This window comes from Pelophylax lessonae, assembly GCF_965119305.1.
Source record: "Pelophylax lessonae genome assembly, chromosome: 12".
Classification (NCBI taxonomy): domain Eukaryota; kingdom Metazoa; phylum Chordata; class Amphibia; order Anura; family Ranidae; genus Pelophylax; species Pelophylax lessonae.
The window spans coordinates 173,211,344-173,231,318 of NC_138779.1; the positions used below are offsets into that span (position 1 = coordinate 173,211,344).

A 19,975-nucleotide genomic window follows, 5' to 3' on the forward strand; every position below is an offset into this window, starting at 1 on the left:
CCACACCTGTAATTATAGATTTCCAGAAAAAAAAATTCCTCCTGCAGCATGACACAGTACATATGGACAACAAACATATTGAGATCTTTAAAAACATGGTGCTTGGAGATCTGGAAGGAATGAAAATCAAAAAAGTTAAGGATCCTTCCTATATTAACCACTTGCCGACCGCTCACTGAGCTGGTACTGCGGCAAAGTGGCTCGTTATCGTCCAGCGACGTAGACCTACGTCGCTGGACTCCTCCCCTTGTGGGTGGCACGCGCACGCCGCCGGAGGCTTGCTCCCGCTGTATTCAGCTGTATTCAGATCACTGCCGCTCTTCCCCAATCGTCGGGGATCGAGTGTGGAGATCCGCCCGCTTGTGTAAACAAAGCGGGCGGATCTCCTAAGTGACAGGCAGGGACAGATTGCAGGATTCAGCATAGCTGAACATGCGATCTGTGCCTGTGTCACACAGTCCCCTCCCCCCACACACGTCAGTAAGCACCAGGCATACATTAACCCCTTGATCACCAATAAAAGTTAACCCCTTCTCTGCCAGTGTCATTTATACAGTAACAGTGCATATTTATAGCACTGATTACTGTAGTAATGTCACTGGTACCCCCAAAAGTGTCATAAATATCAGTCAAGGGTCCGATCTGTCCGCCCCAATGTCACAGTCCCGCAAAAAAATCGCAGATCGCCGCCAGATCGCCGCCAGATCGCCGCCATTATTAGTTAAAAAAAAAAACAATAAAAATGACATAAATTTCCCGTAGTTAGTAGCTGCGATAACTTTTGCGCAAACCAATCAAAATACACTTATTGCAGTTTTTTTTACCAAAAATATGTAGCAGAAAACAAATTGGCATAAAATGTTAAAAAATTTAGATTTTTACATTTTTTGGGGGGGAATTTCATATAAAAAAATGTGAAAAATATTGTTATTTTTTCAAAATTGTCGCTCTTTCTTTGTATATAACGCAAAAAGTAAAAATCGTACAGGTGATCAAATACCACCAAAAGAAAGCTCTATTTTTGGGGAAATAAATGACATACATTTAATTTGGGTACAGCATCGCACGACCGCGCAATTGTCCGTTAAATAACGCAGTGCCGAATCACAAAATATGGCCTGGTCAGGAATGGGGTAAAATCTTCCGGTCTTAAAGCGGTTAAAAATACGCTCATTGAGAATTTTTTTGTCAAAGACATGTAGCTAAATACATTTTGGCCTAAATATATGAGAAAAACTGAATATATTGGATATTTTTTAACTGTCAAAGTAGAAAAATATTGTTATTTTTTCAAAATTGTCGCATTTTTTTATTAATATCGCAAAAAATGAAAAGGGCAGAGGTGATCAAATACATCCAAAAGAAAGCTCTGTTTGTGGGAAAAAAAGGACGTAAATTTTGTTTGGGTACGGTGTTGCATGACCGCGCAATTGTCAGTTAAAGTCGCACAGTGCCGAATCGCAAAAAGTGACCTGAACGTAAAACAGGAAAATCCTCCGGTGGTAAAGTGGTTAAGAAAGGTTTTACTTTAGAACAAAATAAAGAGGTGGTTATCCACCCCGCAGATAAGGGAGGGGGGCTGGTAGTTATAAGCAAAGTGTGCTACAAGGGAAAGGTGGACCGGTTATTAGGAGAACGAAATACTTATCAACTGTTACGAGGTGACCCCATTTTTGAGTATAAAGGTGAACTACATTACTTAATTAAGAAAGGTCAAAAGAGAAATGTTTTAACTAAGAAGGAGGCAAATTATCTGGATCAAGTGCATACAGGACACCGATTATATACTTGTTTGCCTAAAATACACAAGAATGCCCAGCCTCCCCCTTGGGAGACCTATCGGTGATGACATAGAGTGAGTCACTGCACGTCTGGGCCAGTATATCGATTATTTTCTTAAACCTCTGGTTTCTGATACTAGGGCATTTCTTAGAGACACCAAGCACATTATACAAGTTTTAGAGGGTCTACCTTTTAGTAGTAGTAATATAATTGCTACGGCTGATGTCAGCTCTTTATACACTATTATAGGCCACCAAGATGCAATAGCATCAGTGAGATGGGCTTTGGATAAGTCTAATAGACACACAAATAGATAATAATAATAATAATAATAATAATATATAGTAACAAGAATAGATAAATCTAATAGACACAAGATTTTTATTACATTGTTTGGAATTTAGTCTTACTAGAAATTATTTTTGGTACGATAGACAGTTTTTCCTCCAGATTATGGGAGTTGCCGTGGGAGCTAGGTTTATCCCCAGCATGGTAAATTTATTTATGGCTCTCTGAGAGGAGGATACTAATTTTTATGATTGCCCTAGTCAATTACTATGCAGTCTTAACCGCTTGCCGACCGCCGCAAGTACATATACTGCGGCGGTCAGCCCCTCACAGGCAGAGTGACGTATCGGTACGTCACTAGCCTGTGAGGCTCTGGGAAGCGAGCGCGCACCGCCGGCGGCACGCTCCCGCGCGGTCACGGACCCCCCCCGCGCGTGTGACCGGCGGACCCGATGTCCGCCGCTCACTCTGCGATCGTCGGGGGAGAGGGAGAAAGGCAGGCAGCTTGTGTAAACAAGCTGCCTGTCATTCTCCCCTGTGTAGAAACACTGATCATACGGTTCTACTATGTAGAACCGTTGATCAGTGTTCCTACAGCTCAAGCCACAGCCAATCACAGTTAGAATCACGCCCCTAGGGACACACACAGCCCCTCCCTCTCAAATAAAGTTAACCCCTTCACTGCCAGTGTAATTTTACAGTAACAGTGCATATATATATAGCACTGATTACTGTAGAAATGTCACTGGTAACCCCAAAAGTGTCAAAAATGTCAGTCAAGGGTCCGATCTGTCCGCCCCAATGTTGCAGTACTGCAAAAAAATCGCAGATCGCCGCCATTACGCATTAAAAAAAAAAAACAACAAAAATGACAAAAATCTTTCCCTTTGTTAATAAACGCAATAACTTTTGCACAAACCAATCAAAATACGCTTTTTGTGATTTTTTTTTTACCAAACATATGTAGCATAAAACAAATTGGCCGAAAATGTTAAAAAATTTTGATTTTTACTTTTTTTTTTTGGGGGGGGAATTTCATATAAAAAAATGTGAAAAATATTGTTATTTTTGCAAAATTGACACTCTTTTTTTGTTTATAGCGCGTGATCAAAAAATCGCACAGGTGATCAAATACCACCAAAAGAAAGCTCTGTTTGTGGGAAAAAAAGGACGTCAAATTTGTTTAGGTACAGCGTCGCACGACCGCGCAATTGTCCATTAAAGTCACGCAGTGCCGAATCGCAAAATACCCCCTGGTCTTTTAGCAGCCAAATCCTCCGGGGCTTAAGTGGTTAATTTCGATAACTAAAATATTTTCGTCCACTAAATTCACACTATTTTAGTCTACTAAATACAACTAAAACTAAAACAATTCAGATGACTAAAATACGACTAAAACTAAAATGACATTTTAGTTATAAGACTAAAGTACGACTAAAACTAAAATGACATTTTAGTCAAAAGACTATGACTAAAACTAAATCGAAAATTGACATCAAAATTAAAACTACTCTGCTGGCCATTTCTAAATCGGCAACACAATCCCATCCAAAGCCTGTAATAATAGCACATTAAACTTTAAACATGTATTGCACTACCGTATAGGCATAAGTAGTGGGCATCTACTAAGCTGCTGAAAGAGAAAAAAAATTAAGAAAAAAGCTTAATTTTTTTCCTAATATTTAATGTTGGTAACATATTCAGGTAATATGTGCAATGACAGTACAGCCAATAGAGTTTACAGTTTTTGAGTTTTTAGTTTAAAGTTGCACTTCTGTTTGTCAAAAGGGAATATTTTTGTTTGTTTTTGGAACTTGTTTTTTTTTTTATATTATATATCACAATGGCCGAATCTGTGTCTGTAGTGCATGTTCAAACCTTAATACCATAAATAATAACATGTTATTAAATTTTTACTCCAGGAGTATATACTGTAACTAGTTTGGAAATTCTAGAGAAATGTTTTAAATAATGCATTACCATTTACCTAAGCCCATTCGATTTGTAGTTGACTAAAATGTATGAGATTTTAGTTGACTAAATGTACTGGAAATTTTAGTCCACTAAAATAGGACTAAAACTAAAACAATTCAGATGACTAAAATATGACTAAAGCTAAAATAGCATTTTAGTTAAAAGACTAAAATATGACTAAAACTAAATTGAAATTTGCTGCCAAAATTACCACTGTTACTTTGTTATAAACCCTACATCGATGATCTCATAATGATTTGGGATGGCAATATGACTTTTCTGGCAACTTTTATGCTCAAATTGAATAATAATAATAAAAACATTGTGCTTTCTTGGAATGTCGATACCCACGTATGGTATTCCTAGACTTGGAAGTGTTTAAAGAAGGTGACTGTCTCAGGACACGAAATTCCTTTAAACCGCTCAACAGGAATGGATATATCCCTCTTGACAGCTGTCATCACAAGACATGGCTGTGTAACATTCCGGGAGGCCAGTTCATCTGTTTTAGGAGGAACTGCTCCTCAGAATTGGATTACCAGGCCCAATCCCAGATCTTAGCAGAAAGGTTTTTACAGAAGGGCTACCAAAAAGACGTGATTCAGAGGGAGAGATCCAAGATATTGGTAGGCTTGAGAGGAAGGAGTTCTGATTCTAAGAACAAGAGGGAAAGTAATTACATGAGTATAAGATTGTTTTAGATTACAACATTCAGCATAAAAAATGTGAAACATTTTTTGATAAGCATTGGGAAGTACTTAGTAAAGATAGGGTGCTGGGTTCTTTTCTCCCTACCCGTCCTCAATTTATTTATAGGTGAGCCCCCATTTTTAAGAGATGTTTTTGTCCCTGGCTTTGTAGAACTGCCCATAGTTAAGGAGAACTGAATATTCTCTTTCCTTTCAGACGATGTTCAGCATGCAAGCATTCTAAACGTAACATCAAAAAAAAAAAAAAAAAAAGGATTTTTCATCCTTTACTACCAATAAAAAAGTACCAAATAAAGGATCTGATTAAGTGTGGTACACGAGGGGTGGTCTACATGCTGGAGTGCGACTGTGTACTTCAGTATTTGGGGAGGACCTCAAGACCACTTAGTGTACACAATGGCGAGAATGTCAGTAATATAAAAAAGAGATTGAGATCTCATAGTGTTTCTAAACACTTTAGAATTTGTCATGACAGGATCCTAGTGGTCTGAGATTTTGGTGGATGAGGAGGGTGAACAAGCATTGGGGGGGGGGGGGGGATTATATATACGTCACAAGCCAGAGAGAATCCTTCTGGATTTTCCAAACCAAAATTGTGACACCAGAAGTATTAAACGTAGAATTTGATTTAAATTGTTTTATTTCAGATAGATCTTTTTTTTTTTGTTTATGATTTGTCACTTTTGATCTAATGGGGGTTTACATATTTTTATTTGTTTATTATTTTTTATGTATTATTTATTAAAATATTTTTTATGTATGATAATTTATTTGTTGATCTGTGGTGCTCCGTCCCTGGTTGTCTCTCCCTTGCACTGAGCGTGACGCTGGGTTCACTTGTCTGGCGGCTTCTTGGCTGATGCGGAGCACCTTGTAATGGAGTCTGGGCTCTATCTGCTGACATCCCTCCATGCTGCTACATATCTCCGACTTCTTACGACACCTACCTTAGCCCACACTCATCATGTGTGCGGCTCGCTCTGCCTGGTCCGCCGACTTTGTGTGCCCTCAGCTCCCGGGGAGACCTCATGGGGTCATATCCACCCTCCCTTCCAATCACCAGCTGAGCCTCCTATAAGTGTGGATTTTTTTCATCTGCTCCTGACGAAGTGTCGATTCGGGCCACGAAACGCGTTGAGCTCATGATGTTCTAAATCCTACTACTATATTATTACTACTTGGAATCCCAGTTTGTGATACTATGTATACTCCCCAATACTCTACCATATATGGAATTCTACTCTGTTGATCTCTATGTAATTGGACTATGGGATCACTTATTAGCTCTCCTAATATGCAACAATTTTTTGTAAAACATTGTACATGTCATTTGAACTATATGTACCAATAAACATGCCGATTGTTCTCTGCCAGCCTGGTCACGCCTCTCACTCAAAGTCCCAACCTTCTCTTCTTTTTATCTGTGGAAAGGATGGCAGCGGGTGCACTAGTGTGTATTTTAGCATTATTTATGGTCCACTCTTTAGGCAGAAGGTTGAGGCTTAAATTTGGCTCCCCCTTGTAATATTTTCAATATTGAGGCCCCTCACCTGTGCACATTTATATACATTTTCCCTTATAGACACTGCATTTGAGATGCCAGCATAGCGCCTGGCAGATAATATTAACTGATGATCAGGCTGGATGCCTGTGTCCCCTGTGCTGTAGTTGATGTGTGTTAGGAGCCGTGAATTTCGGCTTTGCTCATCCCCATGGCAACAGGCTATCTAAAAGATACGACGGGTGATGCCTTAGCTCCAGCCCGCTGACGAAGTCCCATTGGACATAACGCGTCCCCAAAGGGACATGCGTTTATAACTTACTGTTAGTTCATCCATTAAAGTGAGCGAACAGGACACTCGGTGGTGGAGGGACTGTCACGCATACCTTGTTATTGGAGCTCTGTTTCCACACGCGGTGACTTTGCTGCTGTCTTAGCTTTGTGGTTCTCTTTATGAAATATTTGCACTTTTTTTTCATTTTTTATTGGTTTATTTGCACTGAACTTCATTTATGTAAAGACACAGTATTTGAAATATAATATCCACTGCTGTCTTGAGACATGAACACTTTATTAGAAGTTGGCAGATAAGTAAACACTGCAGCATTCCAGAAAGAAAAGCCAGTGCCGTAATCCTTAGAAGACAATGAGATAGGTAGTGGACCAGGAATCAGGCCTGCTATTTTGGCCATAGCTAAAGCTAATTCTCATAGCACCAGTCTGTGTGTGAAGGGGGGGGGGGGGGGATATCAACCTCCAATATAAAATAAATATTTCCATTACAAGAACAATGTTTTTTTCACTGCAGGAGTGGGATCCAGACATTGAGCTACAGATAGTAAAAAAGAAGAAAGTGAAAGAGGACAGCGTGAAGTTACACAGTGTAACCCCCACTGAGACCAGGTGAGACAAATCTGATAATATTTAAAGCAGAACCCTCTTGTAGACAACAGGATGATGTTTTTAAAATAAGGAGCAAACTTCTCTTCCCAACTTAGCAAAGTCAAATCCTTAGCAAGAAATGCACCCAGATTTAATATTTCCAGTTTTGGTAAGCACTGGATATCTGTGGCCATTACAAAGTGATCCCACTCTCCTTGGTGGGAGCAGGAACGCCCAAAAGACAGGAGCAAAATCAAGAATCATCCACAGTAAGTGAAATCTTGCTTTTGCAGTGTCCAGGACATATGAAAAGTCAGGGGCTGACCCAGACCACCAAAAGTGGTCACTTTTGGGTGGACTGATCTTTTAATTTAGTCATGCATACATAAGCCCCCGATCTGAAGTAATATTGAAGTAATAATATCCATGTAAAATGTGATCAGTTCTGGAAAAATGTGCAGGAAGTGAATCCACGTGGTAATGTATATAAGGGTCCAAAAAGGAGAAGTGCTTCAAAGAGGTTCCACCACCAAAGATCAAAAAAATCCTCCTGTGACACCTTATTAATGGGGACGTTTTTACCAGATATAGTGGACCATCTATTTCTAGAGTGGTCAAACATGTTTGCAAATAGACCTCTGCAAGGTAAGGTGAGTGATAAGGTCTTCTTCTATTGGTCACTAGAACACGCTGGTAATGGGGGAAATCCGCCAATGGTATTAGACTCCCGTTAGAATGTCCCAGTCAGCTGTGACCATATGGAGTTGATATGTAGAAAAAGAGCCTCAATAGTATAATATTGCATAAACTTGTTTATTAAAAAAGCCACAAAATTCTCCATTGGCCACGGCACTATGCAGAGTACATTGATACCAACACTATCCCAAGATTCAGAAGTACATAGTACTGACCAACACCTAGTTTGTTTTCTACCTAGTTTTGAGCATAAAGTCCACTCACACATAACACCAGTATCCCGAGATTTTATATCCAGTTTTTTTCAGAGTATCAAGAAACGATATATAGTCACTTTTGACATTTTTGATGGGAAGCATATCTTTCTTTATAGTTACTCACCCTACTGAATGAGCAAAAAAGCCCATTCTGGTGATAGGTGCTCAACTTCAAATCCCGATGTAGAGGATAACAGAATCTGTAGGCTACATCTTATTCTTCATTTTTAATTAGGTTGTTTCCCAGCCCGAGACACAGGTTGATACCATTAGGGGTTGGGATGCTGCCCGTGTTGTACAATTGGATATGATGCCCTACCTATTACTTTTATACAAATGTTATTTTGGTTCCATTAGTCACGCTTTATTTTTTCTGATGTTACCCTCCATCGACAATTAATTTGTAATTCAGAATCTGTTATTATGTTATTTTCATTGGTCATACCTTACTGTATTGATTCTCCTACTCTACTGTTTTTTCTTATTGTAATGACTTCCTTTGAAAGATTTATTAAAAATGTATGGGGAAAAAGAAAAAAAAGCCAAAAAAATTACTTGCAATTAGTTAAAATAACATGAGCCTTGATAAAATGTTAATTTGCTGGCAAACAGATACTAATACACCCGCACTTCTGGGGACTGGTAAGACGTGATGACGTCAGCGCGTAGCTCTAGGCAGACTTTTTTGTTTATTATATGTTACACTATGGTTATATCACATGCTTAGTCGCTGCTGTCATTCACTGTAATTTTGGTTTATTACTTTAGCGTGGTATACTATTTAGATTTGATTCACTTGCTCCTGTCTAGATTTCATCATTCGTCACCCAACATTGCAACAAGGAAAGTAAGTACATAAATCCCATCATACAGGTAACTATAACATGGACTCTATGATTTGTTTACAGTATGAATAGACCACCAGTAAACGTGCCAGGGGTTCGTGTTCGAGCTGTGTATGATTATTCTGGACAGGAATCTGATGAGCTCAGCTTTAAAGCAGGTAAGAACTTCAACCAAGCAGTTTTTAACTTTGACAGTGTCCTTCCTTTATTTTTCTGTACTGTATAAAATTGTTCAGCAATGTAAATAACATGCTGCCTGCAGATTAAAGTAAATGAACAAACAGACCATTAATGACTATCCTCTCTGTTCTTGAAAATGGCACATGTTCAGGCTGTTAGAAGACTTCTACAACACTATCAGCATACACTAAGCATAAGTCACACGGTGTCATGTGAGCCTTCATACCAGGAATATTGAGTATTTTTCTAGCTCCTGATGGCCGAGGGAAGCTGTGGATGAGTGAAGGAACATTAAGTATATGTTGCTGGGGAGGGGAGCATTAAAGAAAACCATGGGCTTGCTTTAAGTCGGCCACACACGTTACAATCTAATTGTAAGATGTATATTTAAGAGAATATAGGTTAACCCTTTTAGGAGAATATGTTATTTCTTTACTATTTATGGATGAGTTTATAAAACATCAATCACCTTTCTGCAGAACTTATACAGAGTTTATCACTGGGTGCAGATTACGCAAGACAAAACCGTATGAAAAACCCCATTTGCTCTGTGGAATCTTGTGCAAAACTGAGTGTGTATATATATATATATATTTATATATATATATATTTTGGGATACAGTGGAAGTTAAAGTGGTTGTAAACCTCAGACATAAAATATGAACAAAGCTTATCCCTCTATAATGTGTAATTGTCTCAATTAAGAGCACAAAGCATAATTTTTGTCTGCCGCTTTATTCCTCTGCTATCAGCATGAATCACTTCTGACAAGTTTTCCTGACCCCAAGAGAAAAATGGTGATAGGGGAGGGATCTCCAGCTGATTGACAGCCTCAGCTCTGTTCCTGTGCGCTGTGTGAAGGGGGTGTGTCCCTTTCCTTCCAATAAGCTGTCAGAGCTCTCCTCTTGAGCTCTGCAGAGTGTGACTTCAGCTTCCATCCCCTTTTTTCTGAACACTCAGACAAGCTTTAAAAATTCTGGATGTTAAACCAATGTAGAGAAAAGAAAACTGAAGATATAGGTACACCTTGTAAAATACCCTATTCAGTTTAAAATAGAAAACAAAAGGCAAAACATTTTTGGATAGATATAAAAATACATTATAAATACCTTTTTTCCTTTTTTTTTTTAAAGTAATCACATTCCCTCCAGGTCCAGATGTAGAATTAGCCAGCAGGGAGCAAGGTACTGCGGGCATTATTGGGGGCATTAGCAGTAGGATGACCGTAGATCCAAAACCCAAGGTAGGAGGGCTGACTAATCGAAAGTGCAGTCTCATAACATCTAACCAGAATATAGTATGCAATCGGACAAAATGAAAGGTTTGTATACCAATGCTAAAAGTCTGGCCAACAAGATGGGAGAACTGAAGCTGCTAATGTATGAGGAGGATTTTGATTTTGAGGGAATTTCAGAGACTTGGTTTGACAGCTCTCATGATTGGCTGGCAACCATTCAAGGGTATTCCCTTTATCGCAGAGATAGAGAGGGTAAAAAAGGAGGAGGGGTATGCCTTTATTTCAAGAACAATGTGCAAGTGAATATGAGAGACGATATCACGAATAGAGCAAGGGAGGAGGTAGAATCCCTATGGGTAGAGCTTTAAAGGGAAGGTACTATGGGGAAGGTAACATTAGGCGTACGATATAGGTCCCCACAACCAGAGGGAGGAGGGGGGAGGTGGACCTCCTATCACAGCTTGGGATGGCAGCAAGGATGGGAAATCTCAATATAATGGAGGATTTTAATTATCCAGATATATACTGGGCAGAAGGAACCGCGCATTCATCTAAGGCTCGCCATTTCCTAAATGTTTTGCAGGACAATTTCATAGGTCATATGGTGAACGCACTGATGAGAAACAATGCGTTACTAGACCTACTGATTACTAACAATACAGACCTGATCACAGATGTAGAAGTACGGGGCAACTTAGGAAACAGTGACCACAGGTCAATACGTTTCAGTATAAATCATAGCAATAGGAAACACAAGGGTAATACATGGACACTGAATTTCAAAATCGCAAACTTCCCTAAACTGCACTCTTTGCTAGACAATATAAAATGGGATAAAATCCTAGGAACAAAGAACACAGAGGAAAAATGGGAGTGCTTTATGAACATACTAAATAAAGGTATTGGCCAGTGCATTCCAATGGGGAATAGGTTTAAAAGAGCTAAAATAAACCCTGGGTGGCTAAACTCCAACGTATAAATGCATATAAAAACTAAAGAAAAGGCCTTCAAAAAATACAAGGCTAAGGGATCATTGGAAGCATTCCAACATTACAAAGAATGCATTAAGAAATGTAAGAGCGCAATCAAGGCAGCAAAAATAGAACACGAAGGGCAAATAAGGGAAGACAGTAAAAAAAACAAAAAAAAAAAACAAGATATTCTTTAAATATATAAATAGTAAGAAAGGGAGGCCAGAACACATTGCCCCATAAAGGACAACAAAGGGAATCTAGCTACAAAGGACAGAGAGAAGGCAAAGGTGCTAAATAAATTATTTTCCTCAGTCTTCACAAGAGAATTGGGGGGGCTACAGTAACCCAGCTTGTAATGTTAAAGTTAATAATACGTCAAAGGAAGCACTCTCATGAGGGGAAAAGGGGATACGCCTGTATAAGGCCCCCTTTTCCTTATGGGATCGTGGCAGTTAAATAATAAGACAGTATTTCAGGCAGTTAAAATTAATAATTCAGGGCTATTCAGTAGCAGTTTTAATAGGAAATTAATTTGATTGGTTAGTCCAATTTTATCTTATTAGGATAGGTCAATAAAAGCAGGTGCCCATGGAAAATTCTGGAAAGTTTGAATTTTCCTCTATAAATAAGGACAGCACCCCAACGGTTTGTCAGTTACCTTGGAAGAAGACCGTTAGCAGCACTTCCCGCCCCCCCCCCCCCCATTCCCCTTGTCGCGGCTTTTTATGTGGTGTGGTCCCTCTTGCATTTAATTCAGAGGGGACAGTTTTATTTATATGATATTGTTTTCATATGTTTTATGTCGGTTCGAGTCTTAGTGGCTGAACTGTTTTACTGTTTTAGTAAATATGATTATTTATTTTATGGTTAATATCTATGTATACCAATACTAAAGCCGCAGCCAAATTAATTCCAAATAAATAATTCAAATTTATTTACAGTGTCTTAGTTTTTTGTTATGTCCAGGTTAATAAAAAAATAAAAAATATTGCCTGCGATCCCATATTGGGAAGTTTTTAAAAAGGGGATTCACTCCAGAGATAAAACAATAATTCTCCCACTCTACAAGACTCTGGTCCGGCCACATCTTGAGTATGATGTCCAATTCTGGGCACCGGTCCTCAGGAAGGATGTACTGGAACTGGAGAGATTCCAGAGAAGGGCAACAAAGCTAAAAAAGAGACTGGAGGATCTCAGCTATGAGGAAAGACTACAAGCATTGAACTTATTCTCTCTGGAGAAGAGACGCTTGAGAGGGGATATGATATCAATGTAAAAATACCGTATTGGCGACCCTAGCATTAAGAACAAACTATTCAGTGAAAGTGAATATAAAAGGACTCGCGGCCATTCGCTAAAATTAGAAGAAAAGCGGTTGAAACTTAAACTGCGTAAAGGGATCTATACCGTCAGAGTGGTAAGGATGTGGAATTCTCTTCCACAAGCAGTGGTGCCAGCAGGGAGCATCGATAGCTTTAAAAAACTTTTAGATTGGCACCTTAACGACCACAACATATAGGGGTATACGATGAACTATTGATATAAACACACACACACTCATCGTAGGTTGAACTGGATGGACTGGTGTCTTTTTTCAACCACACAATCTATGTAAGAAAATATGAAAATAAACCAACTAGAAAACATTCAGAAGCTTAGATAAGGTATCTTTACTCCCTTGACTCAGAGGCAAGGGAGATCTATAATAACACAATGGGTGTTCCCAGACAGGAAGTAATCTCTAAAGGAGATATATATGGATATGAGAGATCTCTAAATATAAAATTAAAATGGATATAGAGCAAGAATAGAACAACGAATACCTAACCACAGTCCTTTAAAAGAAGAGAGTGGGATGACAAACAACACCTACAGGAGGCAGAGATGAAGTTGAAATGTTATGCCATGGAGAAACAAAAGTTTCAGAAATAAGAGAAATAATAATACCCACACTAGCTCGAGAAATGTGATAGCAATTTTACCTAGATCCCCTCTAAAGCATTTTTTTTTTGCACACTTATTAAAATCTTCTTTTTTTTTGGCTACAAAATTACTTAAAACACCCCAGAGCATTATACATTTTCCCAAAGCAGAGACCCTGTAGAACAAAAAGTTGATTGTTACAATTTTTAGGTGGCATTATATTTTTGTAACTGTTTATCAAATCTAAATTTTTAGGAAAAAATACACTAACATACAGATTAACCCCTATTTTTTTTTACAGAATAAATGGTGAGATAATGTAGAGCAAAGAGATGCCGAATGTTAAATGCCTTTCTTTTCCAATCGTTTTTCGTTAAGGTTATAAACCATATAGATATAAAACCGTACAATATAGTATAGAGAAGTACTGGTACATGACAACATTTTTGGCCTACAGCATTGGTCTTTAAGGAACCAGTATAGCGCTATTTTGGGCTCTGACTATAGTTCTGAACAACAAAAGATACATTCTCCGAAGAGAAACTGCATGGCCTGAGGTGCCCCCATCTAAGACGAGGGGTCATCTCAGCCATGAATTGATCATGATAGCTAGTCATTATGTTTGAATGCACAGCCCGCAAACTGGGAGTGGGACCAATGGCAGTTAACCAGAGTGACTAGATACCTCCTCAAACTATCAAAGGGTTTAATGGTTGGAAAAAGAGGAAAAGGAGGAGAAAATGAAATGGAAAGGGATAAAGGAAGAAGAAAAGGGAAAAGGAAAGTGACAGTGAGCCTCTCCTGAGGCACTAAGCCCTATTAGGTATGTAATCCAGGGGTCCTAGGTTTTTTTAAATCGGGGAAGCTTGTTCTGCAGGATGGCAGAGAGGCGTTCAATTACCATTATCTAGGATAACTTGATTTTAAGAGGTCAAAAAAAAACAGCACCAGGGATTTCCAGGATCCTGCGATTGTTATTCTGGCTGTAGTAAAAATAAAAGAAATTAGGCGTTAGGTGGGTCTCGTGGCTCCCCCAACAGGGTGCTTGAGGAGTGCCTGTTACGGTGACTTAGTCAGTCCGATTGGTCCTGTGAGAGAAAAGATAAAATTGTAGATTCGTATCCAGAATCTACACGCTTTTGGACACATCCACCACACGTGATACGCTGTTCCCTCTTGGCCGCACCCTCAAAAACATGGGGGGAGGCTCCCGGCACCCATTGGGCAATTCTAGCGGGGACCACCATGTACCATTGCATTAGTACTTTGAAATGGGCCACTTTAAATGCCTTTAAAACTCAGTTTGAGTATACTGTAAATGAGGGACCTAGATTTATTTTTCTTGCCCCAACGTTTGTGGCTATACCTTATAGTGGGGAAAATAAATTATTTTATCCCCTGCCCATTTTGTAAGTTTGGCCACTTACAAAGAAATGAAGGTTCTATTATTTTTATCAAAGGTGTATTTTAAAAAGAGAGGGACAGAATATCAACCAAAAATGCAAAAAAAATAAAAACACAATACAAATGTTATAAATTGAGTTGCAGTAAAGTGAGTAAAATAAATATTTGACTCCCAAGCAAAACATGACTTAGTACTTGGTGGAGAAACCCTTGTTGGCAAGCACATGGGGTAAGATGTATCTTGTAGTTTGTGACCAGGTTTGCACACATCTCAGGAGGGATTTTGGTCCACTCTTCCTTACAGATATTCTCTAAAACCTTGAGGTTTCTTGGCTGTCGCCTGGCAACTCAAAGTTTCAGCTCCCTCCATACATTTTCTATAGTATTAAGGTCTGCAAGCTGGCTAGGCCTTAATTTGCTTCTTGTTTAGCCACTGCTTTGTTGCATTGGTGGTATGTTTTGGGTCATTGTCATGCAGAAAGACCCATCTATTACCCATCTTCAGTGTTCTGGCTAAGGAATGAAGGTTCTCATCCAAGATTTTACAATACATGGCCCTGTTCATTTTCCCTCAATGCGATAAAGTCGGTCTGTACCTTTAGCAGAGAAACAGCCCCAAAGCATTATGTTTTTTACCTCCATGCTTGATTGTAGGGATGGTGTTCTTAGAAACATAGTCAGTATTTTTCTTCCTCCGAACACAATGAGTCCCCCTCTTCAAGAAGACACATGTACAGTCATGCCAATGAACATCTAAATGATTCAGAGAAGGATTGGGAGAAAGTACTGTGGTCAGATGAGGCCAACATTGAGCTATTTGGCATTAACTCAAATCGCTGAGTTAGGAGGATGAAAAATGCAGACTATGACCCGAAGAATACCATCCCTACAATCAAGCATGGAGGTGCAAAAATGGTTTGGGGTTATTTCCCTGCTAAAAGGTACAGGCCCACTTTTCCGCAATATGGAGGGAGCAGAATATTTGAGTTGCCAAGAGACAGCCAAGAAACCTTAAGGAAATAGGGAAGGGACCAAAATTCCTTCTGAGATGTGTGCAAACCTGGTCACAAACTACAAGAAAAGTCTGTGCTTGCCAATAAGGGTTTCTCCACCAAGTACTAAGTCATGTTTTGCTTGGGGATCAAATAATTATTTTACTCACTACTACTTTTACTGAACTACAACTTCATTTATAGCATTTGTTTTATGTGTTTTTTCTGTATTTTTGGTTGATATTCTGTTTCTATCATTTAAAATACACCTATGATAAAAATTAAAGACTCTTAATTTCTTTGTAAGTGGGCAAACTTTACAAAATCTGCAGGGGATTCAATAATTATTTACCCCACTGTATATGTGAGGTGCAGTCATGGTTTTCATATACGTGCACATCCTGTACTCATGTTTGGATTTTCCTTTTGTGCATAGGGTGATGGAGTTTTTTTTAAGTGTATTGCACTTTAATATCATTTTTGTACTTTTTTATTTTATTTTTATTCTTATTACAAGGGGCCTAACAAGCCCCCTATATACAGCGGTGGGGGTGGCATATAGAGGAACCAACCCCCCCTTTGCTGCAGAAAGAAAATGTAGGGGATGAGTTCCTCTATATGCCGCCCCCACCGCCCCTTCTTCAGGTGTACAGGTGTGACGCATGGGGCTAGGTTGCCCCAGGGGTCAAGGGGGCCCTTCATGGTTTCTTGCACCGGGGCCCTGAAGATTCTAGTTATGCCTCTTGTGTCTCACCACCCTCTCTCTTTTTCAAAGGCATGAGAAACCATTGTTTTTCCTAGAAATTAGCAAACTGAGTAAAGTTCAGTTCACTGGTTGTTCTCTGAACACTTGAAAAAATCTGTAAACATTGAACATTCACAAACCTCTTTGAAGTCTATGGGAGCTGAACCTTGTAACATTTTTCTGGATTTTTTAAGGGCCAAATTGCAAGAATTTACCGGTAGTTTCGTTTGTCCGTTTACATCCGTTTTCCGTACAATCCATTTTTTGACGGGTGAAAAATAGGGCCTTCATCCGTTCCAAAAAACGGACATTGATGGAAGCGGATGAAAACGGATGTAAATGGATGATCATCCGTTGTCATCTGTTTTTACATAGAGATGCATTGATGTCCGTTTTTCTTTTTTTTCAAATTCTTTATTAAACAGAACAATAAATACAAAGTGCGTACAGACAAAATAAGTGTACATCCATATTTGGCAAGTTGGTCACAATAATACAGGACGTGAACTGACCACATAGGGCATCAAACCCATGAGTAAGTAGTAGCGCCTCCATGAACTATCACCGCCCCTAAGTGCGGGTGAAGACAGCCCCGAGAGACTGACCATATCTAGGTGTCATGGAGAGCAGCACCGTCAGGTAACATTTAAAGGAGAATGTGGAGTAACTAAGCCAATACATGAGACACGCACATCGCCATATTAAATAGTTTTCAGATTTTTGCAAGGAAGTAACAAAGGGGGGAAGGTGGGAAGAGCCACAGAGGACAAGATAAAGCTACCTACAATGGAAAGGAAGGGGAAGAGACTCCAGGTGGTGAGAGCAACTGGAGGTGAGAGCAACTGGAAAAGGGATAGGGGGAAGGGGGAGAAGGGAGAAAGGCCAGAAGCGAGGGATGGAAGTAAGGAAAGACAGAATAAGGGGTGGAAGAGAAGAGGGGGAGCAGGAGCATCCTGCAAGGGTGACCCCTTGCCCAGCCATACTGTCAATCAAGCAGGGGGAGTGCTGAGAGCCTGACCTTCGTCGGAGAGAATGAACTCGTTCCAGCAGGCCCAGGTTTTAGAATACTGCTCCTTTCTGCCCTGTGCAGTGAGTACCAAGTCCTCCAAGTCATTTATCCACTTCACTCTCCGGAGCCACAGGGAAATGGTTGGCGGGGAAGAGGACTTCCAGCAAAGGCCTATACACGACTTCGCTGCATCAGTAAGGTGTCGGAGTACCGAACGTTTGTAACGTCTCGGGGCAATACCCGAGAAGTGGAGAAGGAAAAAGGCCGGGTCATCCGGAATGATGCGGTCAGCCATCTTCTGGGAGATCCTGCGCACCTCGGTCAAAAGTCCCGGAGTACAGGGCAGCTCCAGAAGATGTGGCACAGAGTACCCCTATCCCCCTGGCATCTCCAACATCTGTCAGAGGACCCAGGAAAAATACGGCTGAGCCGCGCTGGAGAATAATAACAATGGGTGAGGATCTTATATGATGTCCGTTTTTCATCGGTCAACAGATGGATGAAAAACGGACAAACGGACCGTATGTGTGAAAGGTACCTAAGTAGCACATCTTGCAAACTGATGTAATCTTGGCTGATATCCAGAAAATCCTTACCACTGTACAGCAATCTAGCATCATCTACCCTGAATTTACCTAATCCAAATAGTAATGCATAACAAAAAACTATAACAAACCAGAAACTCCAATTTCCCCTAAAAAGAATATTGTCCCAATTTAAAAATTAAAAACAATCACTCATTCCAAAATGTACGCTGTAATACCCAATTCAATAGTCAGCTGGGTTTTAGTGCAGGTTTGCTCTTCCTTTGCCAGCTAGGGTTCCTATGCAGCAGAAAGTTCACAGAACCTCTCCCTTCCCAGGCTCTTTTACCTACCCGGGTAGGCTCAGGAGGTTAATTGCAATTTTTCAACAGCACTATAGCAAGTTAACTACAGGTACTCTGATCCCTTCCAGACAGTGCTCCCTGGAATCCCACACCACCAGGCATCAGACCGCCACCTCCCAGCAATCAGCAGCAATGATTACTGCTTTTCTTGCTCCACAATGCTGATTACTGCTGAACTCCCTACTCAGGGTAGTTTTGGTAATGCACTCCTACTTAGTCTTTGACCTCTCCTCTCCAGACACTCCAGGCTGCGAGCTGCAAGCACACCACTCAACAGGTTACTGCTTGGGTAATATCCAGATTGAGAGAAACAAAGCTCCGACTCCGGCATTCCTCAAAAATCAAAGGAAGGCTGCAGACAGCCCCTTACCACTCCACTGCCCAAGACTACAGATTCGAGCATGCCGCACAGGGCTGCTGATATAAATCGCGGGGCCCGGTACAGACTACCTGACAGGGGCCCTCCCCCAAGAAAGTATTAAAGCCGTAAAAATGCAAAAAAATCATTATTAGCAGACACAAATACAACATAACTCACAGGACTCCTGCTAAATCGAAAAGATAAAACTGAGTTATGAAATAAAGCTCTTTCACATGGGTGCTGTGGTCTGTACAGTGTAAATCAGTGGTTCATTTATGTTGCTTGAGCCACCTAGTGTTGCACCAACACAGCTGAGAGGTCCTAATTTGACCAGTGTTGGGATGCAGCCCACACACAGACAGTGTGCATTCGGGGGTTACTCACCTGCACACCTGTCAAATTAGGGCCTGCGGCTTTGTTTGTACAGGCCCTGCATCCCCATAGAATGACAGCGGGCTCCAGCCCAAACCCCTCCTTCACACAGCAAGAGTACCTGTGTGAATGAGCCCTTAAAGATATTTTTCTAACAGTTTTTGTTTTTTTAACATCCCTGTTGAAAAGGGGGGGGGGGACAGGCTTTGGTGGAATATCATTATGACAGACTTACCTAAAAAATTGATCTCTCCAGTGGCGTGCTGTCACTACTGAGAGGGATTCCATCTTCGTCTGGTCTTCTCTCTGGGTTTTTGGGCTCCAGCCCTTTGGACAAACCGCAATTATGTACTCCCGCGCATGCGCGTGGGTGTCATGATCACAGCACAGCTCTCTTAATGGATGGTATGCCATCCATTAAGAGCGCAGTGCACATGTGCCGGTGCTATCACCGGCTGTTTCATTTAGGGGATTTTCACTGTACCTTCAGGTAAGCCCTATTATAGGCTTACTTGTAGATCCAAGATAAATCGATTTTACTGTTAATCAGTTGGTGAATGGTTAAATAGATGGAATTGATACATGGATTTGCAGAGTGAAGTAGGGGAGAAGAAGCAAAGTTGCATAGATCAGGAAGCAGTCTGGGGGAAAGGAGTGGGAAGCCCAGCTACATAAAGCTCAATAAACTGCACTGGGACAAGATAAAAGGCAGCTATGTAGCAGTAAATTCTTCACCCCATGGGAATGCAGCTGATCAGCTGTGACCAAGGGTGTAGGAACCCACACAAATCTGGGGGGGACAACATTTTTACTCGCCAGGTATATGCTTTTTCAGTAAACTGCGAGAGAGAGTGTGTGTGTGTGCGTGCGTGTGCGTGTGCATGAATTTTTTTTAATTAGTTAAAAAAAGCAAAAGAGTTTAAAGGAAGCTGCACCCAACTAAAACCCTCCCAA

The 19,975-nt window shown here is 40.3% G+C and overlaps 1 protein-coding gene across 1 annotated transcript in view; it reads left to right on the plus strand.

Moving 5' to 3' along the window:
- LOC309568550 (protein kinase C and casein kinase substrate in neurons protein 1-like) overlaps nucleotides 1-19,975 on the plus strand; it is a 152,500-nt gene that overhangs the window by 125,718 nt on the left and 6,807 nt on the right. Inside the window, exons 8-9 of the mRNA XM_082274251.1 lie at nucleotides 7,064-7,158; nucleotides 8,999-9,093. Of these exons, the coding sequence (XP_082130377.1) occupies nucleotides 7,064-7,158; nucleotides 8,999-9,093 (190 nt within the window). The remainder of the gene's footprint in view (nucleotides 1-7,063; nucleotides 7,159-8,998; nucleotides 9,094-19,975) is intronic.